General features: G+C 41.0%; 1 protein-coding gene and 1 long non-coding RNA gene across 5 annotated transcripts in view; one reads left to right on the forward strand and one right to left on the reverse strand.

The window, feature by feature from the left end:
* Positions 1-13,569, forward strand: part of LOC104913643 — a 15,112-nt gene extending 1,543 nt beyond the window's left edge. Inside the window, exons 2-3 of one of the 2 annotated variants that reach the window (XR_002120529.2) lie at positions 9,681-9,775; positions 12,418-13,569. This is a non-coding gene — a long non-coding RNA (uncharacterized LOC104913643). The remainder of the gene's footprint in view (positions 1-9,680; positions 9,776-12,417) is intronic. The other variant, XR_795528.3, reaches the window with a different exon arrangement.
* Positions 1-23,936, reverse strand: part of ANKMY1 (ankyrin repeat and MYND domain containing 1) — a 25,976-nt gene that overhangs the window by 395 nt on the left and 1,645 nt on the right. The window contains exons 2-14 of one of the 3 annotated variants that reach the window (XM_031556104.1): positions 22,126-22,562; positions 20,949-21,165; positions 19,980-20,144; positions 17,707-17,768; positions 16,330-16,501; positions 15,820-15,960; positions 14,209-14,370; positions 13,448-13,555; positions 11,858-11,989; positions 11,015-11,128; positions 9,632-9,797; positions 8,146-8,212; positions 4,923-6,157 (exon numbers count right to left, since the gene is read on the reverse strand). In XM_031556104.1, coding sequence (XP_031411964.1) covers positions 5,908-6,157; positions 8,146-8,212; positions 9,632-9,797; positions 11,015-11,128; positions 11,858-11,989; positions 13,448-13,555; positions 14,209-14,370; positions 15,820-15,960; positions 16,330-16,501; positions 17,707-17,768; positions 19,980-20,144; positions 20,949-21,165; positions 22,126-22,562 — 2,193 coding nt within the window. In that variant the 3' untranslated portion in view covers positions 4,923-5,907. Of the gene's footprint in view, positions 1-4,922; positions 6,158-7,778; positions 8,213-9,631; positions 9,798-11,014; positions 11,129-11,857; positions 11,990-13,447; positions 13,556-14,208; positions 14,371-15,819; positions 15,961-16,329; positions 16,502-17,706; positions 17,769-19,979; positions 20,145-20,948; positions 21,166-22,125; positions 22,563-23,936 lie in introns of those variants that run through there. The other 2 variants (XM_031556105.1, XM_031556106.1) reach the window with 2 other exon arrangements.

Here is a 23,936-nt window from a genome sequence, read left to right on the forward strand (position 1 = left end):
TTTTTTTCTTTTGGAACAATAAACTGGGTATAAGATTTGAGAATATTCCTATTTTGGCCCAAGTGCATTGTCAACAGACAACTGTCAGTCCACTGTACCTACTTATATACCTATAAACTTCCCAGCAAACTGACCACATGCAACTGATAACTTGCTGCTTCTTGTAAGCATCTTAGAAACTGCTAAAGCTGCTGCTAATACTGCTAATTAATTCAGGACTTTGTTGAACACTGAGTTTTCCTCACAAGGTACAAAATAAATGCTAATTGTATTATCCCACAGTTAGATGCACAGGAAGCAGAAAAAGGGAGCAGAAATCAGAGGCTCTTGGAGCAACAGACTGAATGGCTCAAACTGATGTAAGTTAGGGAATTTCACGTCTTTTTATATTGGAGAGAAGAAACAAAACAAAGAAACAAACAAAACTAAAAATAAATAAACCTTTTAACCTTGAAATTAACCAGAAAGGAACACAGTGTTTGAGAAGAAAAGTGTTTTTATTAGCAGTCCTCTCATCTAAGTAAGCCTGTATGTTTTAATTATCACTGTTACTTAACACAGATCTGGGACAAACACATTTAAAAATACAGCTGTAATTTTCCCATCAAAATGACCATTAACTGACATTCCCTCAATTTCTTACTGAGAGTGGTCACAGCCATAAGTAAGGCTGTCACATCCTCTTTAGCACCACTAGAACAGTGTGTAAAGGCACTTCAGGATACACAGGGGATGGACTACACTGTCAATGGTTAAAGGGGATGATTCTCTTTTACATAAATCTACAAATTATCATGAGAAAGATGCCAAACAACTGTGTGCAGTGAGGTCTATTTGGTTGGGCATTTGAGTGGACACCTTTACCAAAAACATGGCAGATGGAAAATGCTTTATACAGCTCCAATGTTTAAGAATTGTTACTATACATGTATTAAAATTTAGTTTTTTTGTTTTGTTTTTTAAGAATGAATTGTAATTACTCTGTGAGGTAGGAGAGGGTTGTTCCGCTTTGATTTCAGTTACAATGTCTTGGACAATTATAAGAACCGCTCCAAACAAAACATTATTGGGCAAGTTGAAAAATGTTGAAATAATTTTCTGGATCTTATTCTCCTTTTCTTGGTGGGGAAAGTAACAAGTTCACTAGAGAGTTCTTGCTCCTCTACTCCTTGAAAATGTAATTTGCTGTTGGATGGATTATTTCAGGTTTGTACAGCACCAGGATTCACCTCTCAAACTGGGGGTAGTGTGCTTTGCAACTGTTTTTCTGCATCTCCTTCAGAACATTTTATAACAGTAATCAGTTCTTTAGATATAAATGGCTCTAGTGTGTGGCACCAGAGTCACCATTTCAAGTGTTCCCAAGGTGATAAAAGACTGAAAGTATCAACCTGTCACTATCAAACTATGAACAACAAGCATTTCACACTCTGCTGCTACAGTACATCAAACCTGGACCTGTCCTTCGTATTTCTCTTCATTCCACCATTCTATCTGTATGCTTTCTTGTCTTCCTACTCCCATTCATATCTCATTTCTTTCTCATCACAAAACACAGTATGATTGAGGTCAGAAGAGGCCACTTGAGCTGGCTGCCCAGGGCTCTGTCCAGGTCAGGGTCTGATGCCCTCTCAGGATGGAGACTCCACAACCTCTCCACACAACCTGTATCACCATTTGTCCACCTTGACAGTAAAAATGTGTTTTCTTGTGTTCACATGTCATTTCATGTGTCTTGTGTTTCCATCACGTCTGGTCTTGTCACAGTGAAGAATTTTTCATCTTCATTAACCACTCCTATCAGGTATTTCTACATACTGATGAAATCCCACTACATCTTCCTCACGTTCAGGATGGTGAATCTCTCATCTCTCAGCCTCTCATCACATGACAGACACTCCAAGCCATTAATCACCCTAGTGGTCCTTTGCTGGACTTTCTCCACTAAGCTCATCCTTCTTGCACAGAGGAGCTCAAAACACAGACACCATCACCCCAAGAGGATTTCAGCCATGCTGAGCAGGGGGTTCTCCTCTCTCAACATCTGGTGATGCATTTTTTCCCAACGCAGCCCAGGTATGTTCTTGGCTTTCTTTGCTGCTAGCTCCTGGTCTGCTTATCCAGAATGGCCCCAATGTCCTCAGAGCTGCTCTCCATCTGGTCACCCCTCTGCATTTATCGGATCACGGAGTTGTTCCCCCCCCAGATGCAGGACTTTGCATCTTCCTTCGTTGAATTTCATGAAGTCCCTCTCTTCCTGTTCCAGTAGTCTGTCCAGGTCCTTCTGACTAGCAATGCACCCATTTAGATTGGCAGTCACTCTTCCCAATTTTATCATCTACATCTACTTGCTGAAGGCACACACTCTCACTGGTGCCATTAACAAAGATGTTAAATACTATTGGCCCCAGTGTCTATGCCAGGGGTACAGTGCTCCATCCAGACTGTTTGACACTGGTCACCACACTCTAAACCCAGTCATTTTGTCAGTTTTCAGTCCACCTTGCTGTCTACTTTTCTAACCCAAACTTCAACAGTTTGTCTGTGAGAAGACTGTTTGCTACAGAAGACAGTGTCAAGAGCCTTAATAAAGGTGAGGTAAACAACCTCCTCTGTTTTCCTCTTGTCCATCTCTCAAGCTCACTGTAAGAACCTATCAGGCTGGGTAGGTGTGATTTCCCACATTAAATCCTTGCTGACTGGAAATCCACACATCTGGAGATTTTCCAGCATTAGCTGGCTCCACAAGCTTCACGGGGATTGAGGGTGACTACCAGTACTCTCCTCCCTGAAGCCACATCATTCCCTTTATTCCTCATCATTCTTTTCTACGTCAGTTACTTCTTTCTAATCCTATCTGCCTTTACCAGTATTTCTTCTGCTTCTATTACTACAGCCCTAATAGCCATTATTCCTTCTATTCTCACTGTTGTGTTCTGTTCCCCTCCCTTTCTTCTCCCTAATTTCCCTGTTTTTTCTTGGCTAATCCCAATCTATTCCCTATCATTCCCTATTTCCCATAATCTTTTATTCCCACATATCTTTGCATATGCGTTTCTATCTATGGCAAGAATGCACACAGAATAGCTTAGTTTGGAAAAGACTGCTACAGTAGAAATGCTGAGTCACAGCCTGAAGCAGTGATTGAGCAGCTAGTGGGAAAGCAGGGCCAAAGGAGCTCAAACTGCACGCAGTGCACCTGAGTGACAGAAGAGATGAAGCCGGGACCCACCCCTTCCCAGACCTCATTTAAGGGTTGGAAGTGGAGTTAAGATCTTGCTGGAGATCCCTGCATATTTGAGGCTATCTGAAGGTAAGCAGCTTCTTTCCTTTATTTCTGTGTTCATAGCTGTTGCAAATCCTCACTTTCTGCAGTCTGGGAATTTGCTGCTCTGCTATCATTATTGCATTTCCATTGTGTTACAACTGAAGATCATGAACTCCAACCTACAGCACTGCCCGATCTACCACTAACCCATGTCCCTAAGCATCACATCTACTTGATGAGACTCTCATTTCTCCTGAACAGATGGGATCCCATCTGCTGTTCCATCATCCCACCTGGTGATCCACTGAACCCCTTTTGTTGCTAGTGAACTGACATGAAGCCCAGTAGAGGCTGCCAGCTGCTTCAGCTCCACATTTCTTTGTGCAACACATTTACTTTCTGTCATGCCTTGCTATTTCTTGCCATTTCTTTGCATTTCTTTCTATTCCCCATCACTCTTTTCTATTCCTATCTACTCTTTGCCATTTCCTTTTATTCTGTCATTTCCTATTGTCTCTATTTACTGTCTGATGTTTCTTCCTATTTCTGTGCATTAAATAGCATTCCCTATCATCTCTGCCATTCTTTCCTCTACCATTTCTTTCTATGTTCATTTCCTATCATTACTGCCTGTATTCTGCTCCTTTCTACTTCATGCCATTTATTTGTCTTTCTATACCCTGATGTTTCTTCCTGGATTATTTTTTTTCTTAGGTTCTCTTTCATTTCCTGTCTTTTCCCACTTTTCCTTTCTGCAGAACACCTTTGTTTCTAGCAGGATTCTCTATTTGATGTTTGCCATACAGCTCTACTGCTGACACACTACATTTTTAAAGACAAAGTAATACAACTCTGTTTTCTAAATTAATTAATGTATTTTTTCCTGTTCAAGTCCTTCAATGTACAGCACCCATATTACCCTCTATTCTCTCCACTGAGAACTCTTTCAGTATGTTCACAGAATCACAGAATCGTAGGGGTTGGAAGGGACCTCCAGAGATCATCGAGACCAACCCCCTGCCAAAGCAGGTTCCCTACACCAGTTCGCACAGGTAGGCGTCCAGGCGAGACTTGAATATCTCCAGAGAAGGAGACTCCACAACCCCCCTGGGCAGCCTGTTCCAGTGCTCCGTCACCTCACCTGAAGAAGTTCTTACGCACATCTGTGCAGAACTTCCTATGCTGCAGCTGATGTCCGTTTCCCCTCGTCCTGTCTTTACACACTGCAGAAAAGAGTCTGGCCTCGCCACTCTGCCCCCCACACCTTACATATTTATAGGCCTGTATCAGGTCCCCTCTCAGTCTTCTTTTCACATATTTTGACAATACATTGATCTCGGATGGGAAGAAACCCCCCCCAACATGGCTGTAAGCATCACACATTGCACTGTAGTTTTCCTTATGCCAAACTGTCCATTATATATATCTATATGACAAAAGTAAAACAACAAGAAAAACCCATCAACTTAGGTAACCGATTTTCTTCAATAACATTTTCTGTTTGCTTTATCAAAAGTAAAGAAGAAGGACTGTAGGAAACAGGGAGAACTTGGGCCAAATGAATGTCAGTGGGTTACAGGGGAGCCAACAGTCACAACTCAATAGTGAAGACCCATCATCTCATTCATACAGCCTCCAGCTGCTGAGGGTAAGAAATGCTGTCTAAGCAATAATGCAACACTGAACAAATTAGACTTAGCAGCACTTTGCCAAATACATTTTTGCAGAAAGGTATGGATGCAGACTTCATTTATGAAGAAAGGTTAAACTTCTTGTTAGTCTGTGAGCTTTAGCAAACATTTAAGCTTTTTATATTTTAGGAAAATTCTGATTTATTTATTTATTTATTTATTTCAAATCAGAATCTTTAAATAGAAGCAACATATTCCCATTTAATTGGTAAAATCTGTTATTTGTGGCCTTGGCTGTAATTTATCAGACCTGCCCAGCATTCTTCAACTTTCTTTGCTACCACTGCAGCAGCTTTGAACACAGCACATTCTGCTTTGAACACCACTTTTCTTCATTATCATTTAATTATTCTTCATCGTTATTTTGAGGATGAAGAAAAAATTTCACTGATTGTAGTATCATTCCATTCTCTTGCTTTGACCATCTCATTTTGTTTGTCAAGTTATGCCACTATCTTACAAAAACTGCTAAAAGATACCCAGAGCCCCATCATGGTAAGCAAATCCATCTGATGTTATTTATATCTAGTACAAAGGTTTTAACTGTATTCAGACTACTTAAAAGTCTCATCTTAGACAGCCTCTAAAAGACAGATCACTCACAGGATGACAGTAATTCTGTATTTATCCTCATATTTGACATATTTCCTCATTCACTCAATGTGAGCGTCTGCTAAAGCAGAACAATTTCATATATACAGATAATGAGCTCATCTCTGTCATCCCTGGAGGTGCCCTAGGCCATGGATGGGCCATGGGCAGCCTGAGCTGCTGGGGGGCAGCCAGCCCACAGCACAGGAGTTGGTGCTGGGTGTTCTGTATGGTCCCCTCCAACCAACCACCCTGTGATTCTGTGCCAACCTTCTACTGCTTCTGTTGTGGGTTTGTGTAGTCTTAAAGCTTGTAGTTTTCCAAAACATTCAAGTGAATGTTCTTACTTAAATTCTTTCATTTGAATAGTTCATTCAAAGGAAGGCATGCCCAGGTTATTATTACATATACCCAAACCACCATGCTGACACAGCAATGGTGGTTAAACCTACCCAGCAATCCTGAGCACTCACGACTGTGTCGTTCATTCCAGGATTTCCTTCTGCAAGCCTCACTGCAGGTAAAGACCTCATAACAATGTTTGCAAGGTGACAGCTGGACACCAACAGAACGTCCGCACTGATAGCAGTATTTAAAGATGGGCAGCCTGCAACAAAGATACTTGTCAAAAAAAAGTACATTATTGTTCTTTTTAGCCTTATTCCTGACAATTATTCTGAAGCTGAAATATAAAACAAAGAATACTTGGACTAAGGCTGCTAGTGGGACTGGGAAGCAGACTGTTAGATCTAATTGCAAGCTGGGCTCTGCTCTTACAGGTTTTTTAAAAATTTAGGAACTCTTTACAGCACAGAACTCCTTAGCATGACCTGTCCAAGCCAAACAGTTCTGTGTTTGTGAAATCTGACAGGACCAGATGTAAGATAAAGCCGAAACTATTCATGCGAAACCTTTCATTCCTGTGATACAATTTTCTTAAAAGCTAAGATACATCTGAATACATCATAGCTTTCACAGGCAATACTGAATATATTTTATATGCTACCAAATTATTACAGCCTTCCAGCTATTTGATACAGTCTCTATTAGATACACTGCTTTATCGCTGCACAGCAGCAGCAGGCTGCTCTAAGACTTCACCTCTGTCAGTCAGTCATTGCTGAATTTGTAAAATCTTTGTGTGCTTTAACCTTCCAGATTTTCTATTAGTTCGTTTTATGTCACACATGTCCAACCTGCTGGCTTGCCTGGGCCACGCTGATTGAAGAGGAATTATTTGGGGTCACATATAAAATACATAGCTTGCTCCAAAAGTAATGCCTCCTATTTATTTCCTGGGAATCTACAACAGATACAGTGAGCACAGTAACACTGTTTGATAAAGCAAATTATCAGTTATAAAACAGAAATTTTCAACATAGTCACCACCATTAGTTCTGCATTTTTACCAGTGATGAACAAGAACCTGTATGCTGTGTTTGTATAAACCTGCACCGGCAGAGGTGACCACTGTCACTGCCACCACTGCTGAAACACACCACCCACCCCTCACTGTGCTCACATCCACTCTTTGGTCTCCATCAATGTTCACCAGCATCAGTGAATGGCACCCATTGATATTTTTTCCACATGGAATAATTTAATGACTCCCTCTGCTCCATACACACTCCCATGTCATGCACCATTCTGTCACACTGCCCCTCTGCTGCCATCTGTCACACAGCAGCAACACAACGGGATATTGGTGGGAAGGTTTGGCCTCTGCTGCCATCTCACTAACGTCTGTTTCTGGTGTTGTAGGCCAACATCATAAAACAGGAGGCAGTACTTTCGGAGCAGTACTCAGATGTAATCTAAAGTATATGAGCAACAGAATTTGGTTTTTTTATTAAATCATAAAATGAAAAAGCTACAAAGCAGTAAAACCAGTGGGACATATGATCTTGTTTTTCTGAAACTAACACGTCAGTTTGGTTCAGTAGCAGTGGCTGCAGTTCTCAGTTAGCTCTCTTGGTCGTCAGAAATTTTTAATCCCATTTTACTCTTCTTGTACCCTTGAGAATAGCTATTCAAATATGTACTGACAAAAAGCAATGACATCAATAAGGTTGATTATGAAGTGGGGGGTATTTCTCTCTGGTAAGAGAGGGCTTATAACATTCTGGTAAAGAGATGTGATCAGATTTTTCTTTCAGTTGAATATCTGATTGCAAATCTACACATTCCATTTGAAAATTTGCATGTCGTGTGTTCATGTCAACTGAAAATGGAGTTGCAAATATACAAAAAAATTTTCTTGACTCTTGAAACATCTCAAATTCCTGTATCAAAATGGAAAGCATGGCTGCATATTTCTTAGCATTTGCATGGTACTCTATGGTACTGATGATTCAGTTTAAAAGATGTAGATATGCTGCTTCCCACAAGATGACTGAATATTATGCCAACTCTTGCGGTGGAGTCTGAAGATGGAGTGATGTGATCAGGACAGAGAAAGAAGGTAACTGCAGCTGATAAGACTGGTTAGATGAGAGAAAAATTATAAAAGACAAAAATGGCAGTGCTTGGAAAATATCAGGCCTTGTTATTTTTGACTAAGAACAGTAAATACTTGCATGCATATCTCTGTCCTACCTTCCCTGTTCCTCATCATGGTTCCTCTCTTTTTTCTTTGAAGCACACACACGAATGGCTGAATCCACTACAACAACATAACAGAGAGGAGACCAAAATCAGTGTTCCAACTAGAGAAATAGAATATTAGTCACAAAATCAACTTTCGTTAAAAATTCGGGGCACCACACACGACTAGGTGAACTGTCCACTGCATAGATCTCGAAGATACTGAATACAATGCATCTTCTGTCAGTGAATCACAGAATCACTTAAGTTGGAAAAGACCCTGAAGATCATCAAGTCCAACCATCCAATTAAACTCCTAAGTCCATCACTAACCCCTGTCCTAAACATCACTGCACTGTTCTTAATACCTCCAAGCACAGTGACTCCACCACTTCCTCAGGCAGCCTGTTCCAATGCCTGATAATCCCTCATATGAAGAAATTCTCCCTGATATCCCACTTAAACCAAACCTGGCACAACCTGAACCTATTTCCTTTGCGTCCTATCACTTACTGTGTGGGAAAAGAGATCAACCCCCACCTCACCACAACCTTCTTTCATGGAGTTGTAGAGACCCATAAGGTCTCCTCTGAGCCCCCTCTTCTCCAAACTAACCCATTCCAGTTCTCAGCCATTGCCCATAGAACTGTGCTCCAGAGCCCTCACAGCTCCATTGCCCTTCTCTGGACGTACTCCAGGGCGTCAATGTCTTTCTTGTAGTGAGGGGCCCAAAATTGAACACAGTACTCAAGGCACAGCCTCACCAGTGCTGAGTACGGAGAACACCTGGGCACACTGCTGTCTCACGTTCAGCCCCAGATCCTTTTCCTCCATGCAGCTTTCCAACCACTCTGCCCAAAGCCTGTAGCGATGCATGGGGTCATGGGGTTGTTGTGGCCAAAGTGCAGGACTTGGCACTTCCTCCTGTTCAACTTCATCCCACTGGCCTCAGCCCAGCAATCAGCCTCTGAGTCAGCCTCTGAGTCCAGATCTCCCTGTAGGGCCTTCCCTGCAAAGTTTGTTACTGCAAAGGTTCAGATGTCACTTTCCAAGTGTGATACATCTGCCTCAAAGACTGGTATCAGGAGATTATAAGCCTCAGAAAACATTTGAGAACTACTGAGGAAGACCACTTAGATCATCATAACTTGTCATTCATTGTCACTACTCTAATTAATACATTAATTAGAGCATTAGAACAAAAGAGACGCTAGGAAAGCAAGCTCCCTCAATCACTTGTTAATAAATGGTAATAGATCTTCTATAGGAATCTACCAGGTAGCAACAGACAGGCACTAAGCTCATATTGAAATTTCTTTCTCCGTGCCTTTGTTGTTCTCTTTGGCGTTTGCAGGAACCCCAAACATTCTCTTTACCAAATATGTAAGCACAGTTTTCACCGAGTTCCTTTTTCAGACAGCAAAACTGGAAATAAATTTCTCTTCACGCCTGTTGATGCTACCCTTAATCTTGAAATACTCTTAAAGCTTGAACTAACATTTCTTGGATCTTCTCAGCTCTTCTTGATCCCACTCTTTCTCTTTCAGAGTGACACGCTCACGGAGCTTTGCCGTAATGTGCTCTAGCAGTGCCTGGCGTGTTTGAACAACTTCCTGCTCAGATGCTGACAGCATGTGGTATGGTGTGTTAGCAATTCTCCTGTCCTGAAACATAGTATGAGTTAATCCACTCAAGTATGGGAGCATTAAATCTAATGCAATTTTCTCAAAGTTAAACCAAGCCATTCCAAAAGCACAGCACTGTCCCTAATAGATCCTGGCTAGGAGCTTCACCTGTGATAAGGGGCACGGGACATGTCCAGGTCTGAAGTTGTGGTTGTTGTGCTTACCAGTTTGGCGAGTACTCAATAAGTCAACTAAGAGTTTTCAAACGTTTCCTTAAGGTGGAAGCTGCCCTCATCTTGCAGAGCTCCTCTCCCAGCACCTGTCAAAGTGCTGAGAAGCTTCCTGGAAATGGAACGACATCTAGAGGGCGCTGCTTGCCCACTGTTACAATGTTTCTCCATAAAAAAGCTATATACATATATATATGTGTGTGTGTGTATATATATACATATCATAGGAATAAAGGCAGAATTGCTTCCAATTGGAACCATCAAAGAATCCTTGGCTTTTTCAAAGCTTGTATTCTGAAACAGGTAAGTCCAGGAAAAAAAGAATCCGGCAGAAATGTGTCACAGCAAGATTAGTTACCGCTAGCTTTTACTACGTAAAATCCCTTTTGAAAGGAACTAATGAATTACTGAGTTTCACTCTATTTCACGTATGTAGTAAAAAAAATAAATTCATTTTGTTTAGCAAATATACTTAAAATATGTTATAGATAATATACAACATACATATTTTAACATATGTTTTATTTAATTTATTTTTTAAATTCATTATTTTAAGGTTTGATTGATAAGGTATTTTCATAGCTTGTAACTTCAAATTATTATCATGAATATATACTATATGTTATTATTATGTATACATATAATATCATGTTATATATAATAATCATATATATATAGTACATCACAATACCTTCTCCTGATTTCATTGTAGCCTCACAGAAACAGATGTGACATTTGTGTTTAATTTCTCAATTTATTATTACATTTACCTTTTCCAATTCAGTTCCAAATGGAGTGTTGCTATAATTACCTGCACAGGCAAAATGCTTAAGAGACACTCAGACTTGAAATGGTGAATAGTTCAGAAGCAATGAAAGGTGTCTCACGACAAATGAAAGGAGAAAGCAAATTTCCAATGAGCATTTTTGAAGGCTGCCCTAGGCAAATTGTGAGGATGAAGCAGACCACATATCTGAATGGATACAAAGAACACTGCATTTTTCAAGACAGAAACATAAGTCATACCTGATAATATTTATAATAGGCAAAGTCAACAGCAGTTCCCACAGCTTTTCTCTTTCCCTCCTGAAGAGTCACTGGTGCAAGGATATCTGCGCCAGCTTCAAGCAGCTTATCAACCTGAAGACAAGAAACCATTGCACATCCCAGCAAAAACAAAGCTTCCAAAAAAATCTCCTTCATGCTTTGTCTAAAGAGACAGGACTGATTAAGAGCTTAACATCTATTTGTGAGATTGCTTTGTGCATCAAACCACACATTTCTTCTGCTCTATTAAAGCTGTTCATCAACTGATGATCTAAACATGTTTTCTAAGTAAAGCCTTCTTGCAGGCAGTTACTATTTGTTTCTGGATATCTCAAAGTCCTGCATTCTGAATGAGATCAGCTCTGTGCTTTCTGGGGTGAGAAGAAAAGTTCCAACTTTCACACACCCAAACACTGCCATTGACCTTAACGTAGAGAGAAAGTGAACTCACCCTGAGTGGGATTCCATTACCCACAGTAACACAACACACCTCTCTCCACGTGAATGGTGTGTTTATAAACAAGGTAACAGTCAGATCTTACAGAGCTGTGGGTTCTACAATAATCCTATTTACCTTTAATGGAGTTTTTTCTTTTCTAAACCAAAAGGTTGTCATCCTCTTCACTCAAACATAAAAACAAATGGCCACACAAATACCCTGCTCCACAGGACAGAAATGGGCAGTGTTGGGAATACGTATATATTAACTGTTCTTTAAAAAACTAGCTTATCCATTAAAGAGAAAGGGAATTAAATGCACCTGATAAATATCATTGCTTTTTCTGAAGATAAAATTTAAAAAAAAAAAAGACATTTTCTCACCAAAGCAATCCTCTGTGCTGTTGTTCTCTGGTGTTCATATGCGGTACTGACAGCTGCACAGAGGGCACTTTTCACTGCTCCACTTAGTGGCAGATTTGGGTCAGCCCCATGTTTGAGGAGTTCAGCCACTGCCTGCAAATGAACATATGTAACATATGTAAATGTTACAAATTAGTTGCTGAGGTAACCATTTTTGACAGTTCGACAGTAGGAAAGTTAGATCCTAGCCACATCAACCAAGGCCCTAAAGCTTTACAGTACACTTGGAACATCTACTAGTATTTGTTACTGAGCTGGGACGTGCACTCAGCACTGGTAAGGCCACACAAAGTCCAGTTCTGGGTTCCCCATTATAAGAGACACAAAGCTCAAGGTGTACCTAATAATAGATATATCTATATTATTATACAAATATAATTTATATTATTATGTTGTTGTTGTATTATTATATTATTATATTATTATTATTATAATTTAAATGTATTTATCTATAAATAATAGATAATGTCTATAGACATTACAGACAATAATATCAATATCTTTTATCAATGTATTTTTAGACATTATCAGTGTGTGCACAATGAGGATGGATCCAGTGGCGTTCAGCACCAGGACAAGAAGCAACAGGCACAAATTGTAACAAAAGAGGTTCCATCTGAACATTAGGGAGTAATTCTGGGCTGTGCAGGTGCTGGAGCACTGGCATAAGATGCCAAGAGAAACTGTGGAGTCTCCCCACTCAGAGATCTTCATAAAACATCTGTAGGTGGTCCTGGGTATCCTCTTCTGTGTGTCCCTGCTTGAGCGGGGAGGCAGGACCAGATGTCCTGCAGAGGTCACATCCAACCTTAACCGTTCTGTGATTGTATGGCCACCTGGATACAGAGCTGCTGACCACATCTCTGACTGTGGCCATCCAGCTGACTCCTGATCCACTGTACAGTCAACCTTTCAAATCCATTGCACTCCAACTTACAGATGTGGATGCTGTGTCAACACACATACCTGCTTCATTACCTGTTTTGGATGTGCATCTTTTCTTGCACCACGGTGTCAGCTGTGGACCTGCTCCAGAATGGGCAGAGGAAAGTCAATTCCTTGCTCTGGGAAGATAGCTGCTAACTTCAGACACTGAATTCTACTGTGTGAACTACAAACCTTATTTGTGGAGTGCTAAGTCTCATTACAACCAAAATCATTTTGAAGTCTGATCATTGATCTTTTCACTTATCACCATATTTCACATATGGCTACATTTTTGTCTTCTACCCAAAAAGAAGTGTTTTGATATTTGGTTGAGTCACCCTGGGCAGGGAGATCACATGTAAGACGATTCTCACGAATTCATAAACATGAATACATTTATCTAAATATTAAGTCCTTCTGAATTCTACCCAAGTATTTATGGCTACCTCATACTGTAGTCATTTAGGACTCCTCTGTTTCAGCTCATGAAACACTCATGGGTTTAAAAGAAAATAAAAACATTATTCTTGCTAGAAATGGCAAGCTCTGTGTAGTTAGGCTATCAGAGAAGGCATACAGAAACGAGGAAGACATCAAAAACTGAAGATACTTTGAAATACTCACCAAGTCATTCCCACTGGCAATCGCTAAGGAAAGTGGCGAATGGCCGCTCCACAATGTGTTTGGATTTGCCTTATGCATTAAAAGGAGGCGGATAACATCTCTGGCATCCTTTGTAGGTAGGTGGCATGGAAAAAAGTAGAAATAGAACATAGTAAAGTCAACTTTTTAATATCAGATCAGCATCAGAATAATAGTGTAATTAATCAAACAAGCAGCAAAAAACACATTTAAAGCTTTCACATAAATTGTGCTGTTATAGTAGAATTACATATCTGTTTTCTTATGATTGAGAGCCCAAGCACAGTGGTGTCAAACATAAACAACCAGATTCCTAAATGTCATTAACTCTGCCACCAGAGGGAATATGTAGGTTTGGTTTTGAGGAAGTACATCTCCTCTCTCATAAACCATTCTCCAAGTGCATGCATCCTAAATTGATGACAAGAATCTTACAAAATCAAATTCACAGAGGTTAGCACATGCCAAAACTAAGACTGCCTAACTTCAAATTGGCCCTGTGGATGATAAAAGTTTATGGCCAATAAGAAATGGTAATTTGAGTAAAGGAGTTTCCCTTGTCAAATGGTACTCCAAAGTACCATTGTAAATAAACTTTTTCACCTTACACATGAATAGATTTATGATCTGTACAATACAGATAGTTCAGTAGGAAAAGAACTTATTCCTGGAACTCAATCACCAACCTTCACTGCCAAAGTTTGTTACTTAAGACAGCAGAACCTCACATGCTGTGCTCTTACCTCACTGTTACCCTCTCTTTCGCATGCAATATGCAGAGCACTCCTCCCACCTTCTTCTGGAACAGGACCATTATAGGAGGAAAAGTACTCTTGTGGTGGTCCTGCTTCATTTTTCAGTTGCCAAGTGACATCACCTGACAAGCTGGCTTCTTTGTCTTGAGGCTGAGAAATCAAAGTGAAATCATCTGCCTATTTGTAACAGAGCTTAAAGACAAGTTAACAAAAGTAAGCCTCTCTGGTAACTCATTGGTCTGATCTTAAATATAGATAAGACTCGCTCCCTACAAAATCCACTGCTCCCCTTATATATATATCTAGATTCGAGAAAGCAAATCTTACCTGCACAATGTCTGGGCATTCTGCAATTGAATAATATTTCTACTTACAGATAAAGTGTAGAAATACAAACTGAAAAAGCCATCTAAATCTCCCTGTGCTACACACATTCATATTAGTCCTTGTCACAGCCAAATAAATTTTATCAGACTAGTTACACAAGCTGACTCCTTTTTAAGTGAATGAGACCTGATGGTGTGCTAAGAAGCTGGACAATGTCATTACAAGACCCTGCTTACCTCTGAAGAGACATTACTGAGGACTTACAAAAAGTAAACACCACTCTTATCTTATGAGCAAGGCTGAAGGGAACTCCAGGCTGGACAGCCTCACCTCAGCATATGGGAAGCTGATAGAAAAATCTGAAAGGCCATCTCCAAACATATTCAGTATTGGGAGCAGTCAAAGTAGCTTTGCAATGGGGAGATCACACCTGACAAATACATCCTTCTACAATGAGATGAGCAGCTCAGTGAAAGATGAGAAAGCACTCACTGTTCTTTACCCTGACTTTAGCAAGGATTCAATACTGCCTTAGAGACAGAGAGGTGGTTTGTGATCAGCAGCATGACATCCAGCGGTGCTGTGCCCCAGGGGAGATACGAGGGCAGATACTATAGACACCCCTAGGGTAGATACTATAATAATGCCCTAATGACCTCAATGCTGGGACAGAGTGGCTGATGCAGCAGGCAGTGCTGCTGCTGTTCTGAGGGAATTGGACAGTCTGGAGAACTGGGCAGAGGGAACCAGTACACCATGGAGGCTGAACAGATGGAAATAAAACCTTCTAGAGCAGGACCTGGAAGTCCTGGTGGACAACAAGTTGAACTTGAGCGTACACGCACCCCTGCAGCATAGGTCAACAGCACCCTGGGCTGCATTAGAAAGAACCTTGCCACTGAACAGATTGTCCACAGAAGTTGCCCCTGGAGATACTCAAAAAACAACAGGTCGAGATACTGAGTAACCTGCTACAACTGATCCTGATTTGAGCAGGGGTATTGAACTACACAGTCTTCAGAGATCCCTTCCAATCTTTCAACTGTTCTTGTAATAAAAATCACATAATCACAGAATTTAAAGTAATATATCAAATAACAAATGCAAATCAATATTATCAACTTCACATGACTTTTTCTTGTTTTTTAAAAGCTAGTCCAGTAAAATGCAAAGACTTCTCTGCAAGAAGAAAGGAGGCTCAGTTCCTTCCTTATGTCCTCTGCGGTCTGAACTTGAACAGGTGAAAGGAGATGAGATGAGAGAGAAACTTACCTCGTCTGGACCATATACCTCATTTCCATCTTCTGCCCTTGCATCAAGATCTAGGGCAGAACTCAGGAGGTACTCCGTTATCTGGACTCCTTCCTCCCCAGGAATAGAGGCAGCTATGTGGAGAGGAGATAAGCCCCGGAACTGAAAACACAAACATAGCATTAAGACTCCTGGTTATCACAGAATCATAGAATCATAGAATGGCCTGGGTTTAAAAGGACCACAATGATCACCTAGTTTCAACCCCCTGCTGTGTGCAGGTCGCCAACCAGCAGCCCAGGCTGCCCAGAGCCACATCCAGCCTGGCCTTGAATGCCTGCAGGGATGGGGCATCCACAGCCTCCTTGGGCAACCTGTTCCAGTGAGTCACAAGCGGGACTCAAACAATTTTTTGTTTGAAGAACAATCTGTTCCTCAAACCATTGTTTGAAGAACAATCCAAGCTCCCTCTTCACCCATGCTGTGTCTCACTAACAGTCACAAACATTGTGAATTACAATCCAGTAACACCTTGGATGGAAGCCGCGCATCAGTCTTGGCTCCCTTTTCTAAGAGGAGTTTCACTGCCTTTGCATCAGCAGCTTTAACAGCAAAGAAGAGAAGGTGTGACGGGACCCAGGAGACATTCGGATCTGCACCTCGTCGAAGCAGCAGTTGGATTGTTTCCCATCTCTTCTGTTGCCTAAAGATGACATAAAATACCAGAATAACTTAGCACCTCCTAAGAAAAATTTTAAGAGCTACTACACTAAGATGAACCACAGGTAATAGAAATGAAAACTGCCACATTGCAGAAGCAGGACATGGCATCACAACTGCCCTACACCAACACCCAATATTATGACCTGAAGAGGTGTACCTCAGCCCTCTGAGCTAAAGGAGCAGTATGCAAAAGCAGTCCCTGTGATCATGAGGAGTCTTGCATGGGGACAGACAGGCAAAACTAGGCAAGATTCTTTCCACCTCCATCAGGTACTCACTTGTGACTTGTAAACACTGGAGTTTTTTTAAATCACAGAAATAGATTCCTGCTTCCTGGAAGGTTCTGGAAGGTAGATCCCACAAAAAAGCCTGACACCACCAAAAACATCTTTTTTTTTTTTTAAAGAAAGGCAAACATCACTTGGAAGTCACCCAGAAACTCTATTGCAAAGCATTCTCAGCAAAGACTCATCTTTTCATGGTATTAAATAAGTTTTGCTCAGCTCAGTGGATCTTTATATGCTAATCAACATCAGGTAATATACGCAATATTTCAGACAAGACTCATGGAAAGACGTGCCACAAAAGGAAGGAGTCATGGTCAATGTCAATCAGGAAGTTTCAATTTGGGATTTTTAAGATAGCAGAATTATCTACAGCAACATAAAACACAGCACAAAGATGTCATGTTTGGTGACTGCCAGCAAAACAGAAAGGAGAATGTGGCCTTTTCCAGGATACACATAGCAAAAATAGTTGGATCACATTTCAGTCAGTACAAATGAACAGACACTTGCATAAAACAACCATTAAGTTCATACAGAGTCAAGACTTCGAGTGAATTAATTATTTTCCTTCTTCACATCTGCACTACATTGCACATGGCCATTGCATACTTAGCAGCTTTTCACATTATGCTAACATGAAACCTTGTCTCACCCAAGCACGGTGCTCTTTGCTTCAGCAACACTTTTCAACTGCAGTCTCTCCCACTGCCAGCCTGAACTATTAGTGTATAAACAATTAGTGTCTTCTACCAGCATGAAAACAACATTTACCCATTTATACACACACAAAAAATAGCTTTCCCTGCAATGGATGCACCCTTCTGTGAAATACTATTACCTTTTTGTACAAAAAGGTTTATGAGAATTTGTCTGCTTACACAGTAAGTGCAAGACTTACTCTGAGGTTACGCTCTCAACCACACTGACTGCTTCTGAGGATTCTGATCGTTCGTTCCACTTCTACAGATCAAAAAAGAAAAAAGAGAAAAGAAAGAGGTTACAAAAATAAAATAAAAGCTGGGCAGCATAGAGTTATAATGGAATATGGTCAGAGAGATCTTTTAGAAGTAATTTGTAGTTAATATTAAAAACTAAGAATAATACTCAAACAGCTCAGTATTCTTCTTGCTCAACTTTCTTGGTGACTCAAGTACATTTAGAAGAGATAAAGCTTCCTCCACCATCCATCACCTGGCTCTAAAGAAAAAAAAAACTCTTTGAAATAAAAAAAGACACAGATTTTCAACATGCATTTGTTTGCATGAAAACTTTAAACTAGGAACTACTAAACTTGTGTTTCCAAATCTGCAGGTATTTAACATTTATTTAACAACTCTGTCAGTGACACGGACAGTGGGACTGAGCGCACACTCAGCAAGTTTGTAGATGACACCAAGCTGAGTGGCTGACAGCTCCATACCACAAAGTGCACCCTGATGTTCATATGGATCCTCCTCTGTCCCAGTTTGTGCCTATTGCACCTTGTCCTGTCCACAGGCAGCACTGACATGAGCCTGGAATCAGCCCTCTCTGCTCCCTCCCTGCAGGTATTTGTATATGTTGAGAAGATTCTCTCTGGGCCTCTTCTTCAGGCTGAACAATCTCAGCTCCCTCAGTCTCTCTCTACAGGAAAGCTGCTCCAGTCCCCTCATCATCTTGGTGGCTCTCCATTGAACCCTTTCCAGTATGTCCACGTTTCCCTTGTACTGGGGGCCCCAGAACTGGTCACAATGCTCCAGGTGCTTTGGACAACTTAATGTGGTGGTTGGCAACCCTGTTCTCAGCAGGTTTAAAACTAGATGATCTTTAAGATCCCTTCCAACCCATACCACTGTATGATTCAACACAGAAAAAGAAGTGAAAGCAGTGTGCATTTTTCTTGCTGAATCTCAAGAGACAGTGACAGGCACAAACAAACACAGGAAGATCCTCTCTCTATCCCAAATTACCTGGTGTTATCTCTAAAATGAGAGATAATAGTTTCACATTTATTTTTCTGTGAACCTTTGAGCACCTGTTGTATATTCATCTCTCACTTCCTTCTTCCTTTCCCATAAAAATATTGCGACTTTAGCAATCAACTACCACTTAGACATCCTCTTGTAACTGGAACAGGGACTTCAGAACAACCAAAGATCATAGAATCATAGAACCATTTGAGTCTGAAGGGGCCTTTGAAGGTCCCACTGTCAATGCCATTGATGAAGATGTTAAAGAGCACCAGTCCTGGTACTGAGCCCTGAGGGACACCACTTGTCACCAATCTCCATCCAGATACTGAGCAGAGACCACCACTCTCTGAGTACAATCTCACAAACAGTTCCTCGTCCATTGAACAGCACGCACCCCAAATCCAGATCTTCCCAATCTGGAGATGTTGCGAGGGACCATGTCAAAGGCCTTTCTGAAGTCCAGATAGATGGTATCAGTGTCTTTCCCCTTGTCCATCACAGAATGCCACAGGTAGGTGTTTGATTTCCGAGAAGTTTCCACAGGATATGGGCCAGTGCCTCTCTAGTTTAATTTGAACATCTCAGCACTACTCTTCCATTTTTGGCCTCCACTGAAATACTTCCAACACCACACAGTTTCTACTTGCCTAGTCCCCCTTCTTATCCATTTTCTCATCCTGGCTGGTGACTACAGACACCCCTGTTTTCATTTTCTTTTTTATTCCCAGGTTTGCATTGTTACAAAAAGCATATTCCCAGATAAGAAGATTCAGAGCAGGTGTTTTTCTTTGCAGCAGATGGATTGGAGTTTTTGTTTTGTGATCCACCCCATAGCAATCAGACTTCTGATGAGCTTTTTACTTGCCATCTCAGTGATGTCAGCATGACTCCGTAGTACCAGGCAACCCATCTGTCTCCTATTGTTCTAATTACATTTTCGTAATTCCCACTAATTACTTCACTGCATCTTCATTGTCTGAAACACCAAGCAAACATGGCCTCACATATCTGTTACTGATACAGTGCCTTACTTTGCTTGCAGAGAAAGCTTGTTACTAAGCCAAGCCCTTTAGCTTCAGAGTCAGCAGTGACAGGAAAGATTACTACGCATCATTAGAGTGCAAAATAATATCATTTTTCCTACACAAAACTTTAAAAAGCAAGCTTACAGCCTGAGGATGTAATACACTATGTTTTGTCAGATTAGACAGAAACAAACCTGGTAACTGTGCAAGGTCCTCTCAGCAATATTACCCTTAAAAGATTCTTCTGGATAATGGAGAATAAAGCACATGGAGAGAGCAGATAGTCCTTCATCGCTACACTTATTCACATCAGCCCCATTATCAAGAAGTAGATTCACAATATCACAGTGAGAATGAATCTGTGGAGGGGAAAAATCCATACTTGTACAATTCCAGCTTTAGACATTGAAAGAATTGACAATAGCTTTTAAGTAGTGCTTTACACTGTTCAGCTAATTCAAATGTATATTTCCCACAAAATAACATATACAATATAGAACTATGTGTTACAGAGTTCAAATTATGCATCTTTCAGCTAAATTCTGTCCTCAAGTACACCCTTCCCCTTTTTTCTTCCTTCTTTCTGAGAATGAGAGAGGATTTATGTAAAGAAGGAGACTAAAATTGACCAAGATATCTACAGAAAAACAGTGTTCTCCATTATTATTTTGATTTTGCTAGCAATTTGTAATGAATGCCAAATATTCCAGTAGCTGAAAAGGGCATGAATAAAAAGATTAGGGGTGGATTTCATGCCCTTCCTACAATTGAAGTTGTGCATGCATGGATTCTAGCCACTGTCACTTCTCAGCAAAAACAAAACAACTCCACCTGACTCTGATTTCAGCTAGGAGAAGAAATAAGGGCACAGTTCTATCCAAGAATGTAGGTCCAATACATGGTCATAACCTGAAATAAAACCTAACGTTTGAAGCCACCTCTAATAAGCCCTCTTAATGAAGAGCTTCCTTTAGATTATTTATTTACAGTGGGGTTTGGCATGATACCAATCATTACAGGCACTACTCATGCCACACCTCTTTTCTGTTTTTCTTGTTTACTGAGCATTCCTTTCATGTTCTGTAACAAAACAGGACCCACGTGTTGTTCAGCCTACAATAGCAGGAATGTTATCGTGTAGTAGAACCATGCTTGGGTCTTACAGCAGCAGCAGCAAGTGCAGTGTATCCCTGTTTATCAGCTACATCTGGATGAGCAAATCCATTCCTCAGAACTGTACAGACTCCATCAAAATCTCCTCTTGCTGCCTTCTGAATTAACTGCTCTGAGGCAAGTTCCCTGGGGCCTGGATGTCCATAATCACTGCGGACTCCTCTGAGAATGAGCCTCATATCTGAAGAGAACTCTGCCTGACAGTGCCTAGAAAAAAGAGTGAAAAAAACACTGCACATTTAAGCACGTAGGTATTCCTTGACCACAAGGGCAGTTCAAAATGTGGTGGTAAGAAAGATGGACAAATCAGACCAGCAATCATTTTAAGATCTATTTCAAACAGCATAAGCTTGCTGAATGCAAACCAGAGTACAGGATGCTGGTAGCAGCATGTAGACTGTAACTGAAGAGGAGTTCAAATATCCAGCCATCAAACATCTACTAAAAGAAGGAAACAAAATCTAACTCCCAATTATTTCAATGAACCAATTAGTTATACACACTCATTACATCAGTTTACAATTAAATTTCCATCACTTGCAGTAACTAGGACTATGAAATATGCATATGCAGCCTGTGTTTCCATCAACAAAGCAAAAAGCAGATACTCTGCCTGCCCATGGAGTACTCCCATGTACAATACAAAGTTAGCTGTTAGCTGCTAGCTGTAGCCTAGCTGCAGCATATTTTGTATTGCCTTGAGGAGAACAAGAGTCAGGATGACCTCTAAAAGGTATCAGTGGCCAGATTTCCAGTTCTTTTGAAAATCTGACGCCGTTCTCCTTCATATTTACATCTTTGCAGAAAACACTGTGCTCTCAAAAGAGATGTGGTCGCCTCTCGCAGGTCTCTACAGCCTTTGCCTCCCTGTTGCTATAAAAACTGGACTTCCAGGGATTCTTCACAAGCAAGTAATGAGACTAATTTTACAAAATAGCCAGAAGAAAATCAAGGCTTAACTTAAATGAATGACATTTAATTTAATTTGTGAGTTAAGAGATGAATATATTATTTGTGGTTTTGTTTAAGAATTCAACTTGTAATCTCAAGGCCATTAAAAAACATCTGGTGCACTGTATTCATGCAATATAAATTTGAAAATAATGAACATTTGTAGATAAAAAATGCTAACAATCCGCATACAATAAACAAATCATCAAGTATTACCTGTGCTTATAAGCATGCATTTGTATCCTAACTAGCAAAGGAGTTCCATTTGCAATAGGCCAGGGGTCTTCTTCAGGCAGCTCTTTGGTGTTCTCGAAGTAATGAGCATCACAATCTTCCAGGAAAGAGTGAGTCAAGGTAAGATGATCCATGTTACAAGAATATGCAAGAACTCCTTCAGGGAAAATATCCTTGTCATCAAAAGGAAGATGTTTGTAGCTACGGAGGAAAGGATCCTCCTTGACAGAAATACACTTCTTTGGAGAACTGTCATCAAAATATCTGTAATGTTCCGGATAATCCAAGACAGAAAAAGAACCAGGTACTTCAGTACACAGTTTAATGAGATGATTTGCAAGCCACAAGCCAATGTCCCGACAGCCATCTGGATAGCTCTCAATCCCTGGTCCAAATCGCTCATCAGATTTGTACAGCCCCTTGGGAAACAAGTAAGCTCATTAGTATCAGTCAGAGATCAAACACATCATACAACAGTCTGTTGGTACAACTGATCTGACTAGTTCTGACCCTGCTGGACCAGTTCCTGTTGACGCAGCAATAATAGCTGAAGCCATTCTGAACTTCAAAGCCCCCACATTCACTTGGGTACATTCAGTGGCAAGCAAATCTACAAGCTCACAAGCAATGGAAGGCCCCTAACAGTGCAATACAATGTTTAGACTAAACTTCCTGACCACTTTGTGCCCAGCCAAGATTTTCTTTTAATTTATTCAGTGAGTAAATGGGGATCCATTAGCCAGGCCAGGATAGATTTTCATTTAGATTTTCCAAACAGAAACCAAGCACATCTGATACACATCTGCACTGACATGGAAGATAGAACTGATAGCAGTTTATTTTCTTACAGTGGTAACTAACTGTAGTCTTGCAAACATGGTAGGAGATACCAACAGAACAGACTTGATCACAAAATACTAGAGGAGAGGATATTTAATCTTCCTACAACGGTACCTTAGTTTGGCTGTGACACTATGGCAGGGAAGTGTAAGGTCTGATGGAAAATCTCCGAGAACTGTTTCAATGTCTCCATCACTGGAGCACTGCTTAGCAGAGAAGAATGAACAGAAACTATGTTCTTAGCTGGCAGCTGCAATAGGGAACCAGAAGTGCTTGTTGAAGAGCACGCAGAGTACATCAGAGGATGTGGATGGCTCTACCCTCATGCAGACCTGAGCAAATTCCCCTGTTCCAAGAGACACTTACATGACCAACGTGATAAGGGACAGAGCCTCTGTGACCTCTGACGCAAATGGAGAAAAGGGTCAATGCTACACTTCCATGCAAGTGCAAAAGTTGAATTCCCCCTATTCCTACCTTGTATGCAAACTACAGATGCAGATCTTTATCAGTGACAGACACTGGAATCAAGTACACCCTCAGCACTTGATTCCAGTGACAACAGCAAGCTAAGTGGTACAACCGATACAACAGAAGAAAGCGATGCCATCCAGAGGGACCTGGACAAGCTTGAAAACAATGTAAACCTAATGAGGTTCAACAAGGCTGAGTGCGGGGTGCTGCACTTGGGTCGAGGCAATGCCAGATATGAGTACAGATGGGAGAAGAACTTGAGAGCAGCCCTGCAGAGAAGGACTTGGGGGTCCTGGTGGACAAAGAGCTGCACACGAGCAGCAGTGTGCGCTCGCAGCCCGGAAGGCCAGCAGCACCCTGGGCTGCACCAACAGAGGGCTGGCAGCGGGCAGGGAGGGGATTGTCCCCCTCTGCTCTGCCCTCGTGAGGCCCCATCTGGAGCACTGCGTCCAGGCCTGGGGCCCCCAGCACAGGAAAAG

The sequence above is a fragment of the Meleagris gallopavo genome, chromosome 19, assembly GCF_000146605.3.
Source record: "Meleagris gallopavo isolate NT-WF06-2002-E0010 breed Aviagen turkey brand Nicholas breeding stock chromosome 19, Turkey_5.1, whole genome shotgun sequence".
Lineage (NCBI taxonomy): Eukaryota > Metazoa > Chordata > Aves > Galliformes > Phasianidae > Meleagris > Meleagris gallopavo.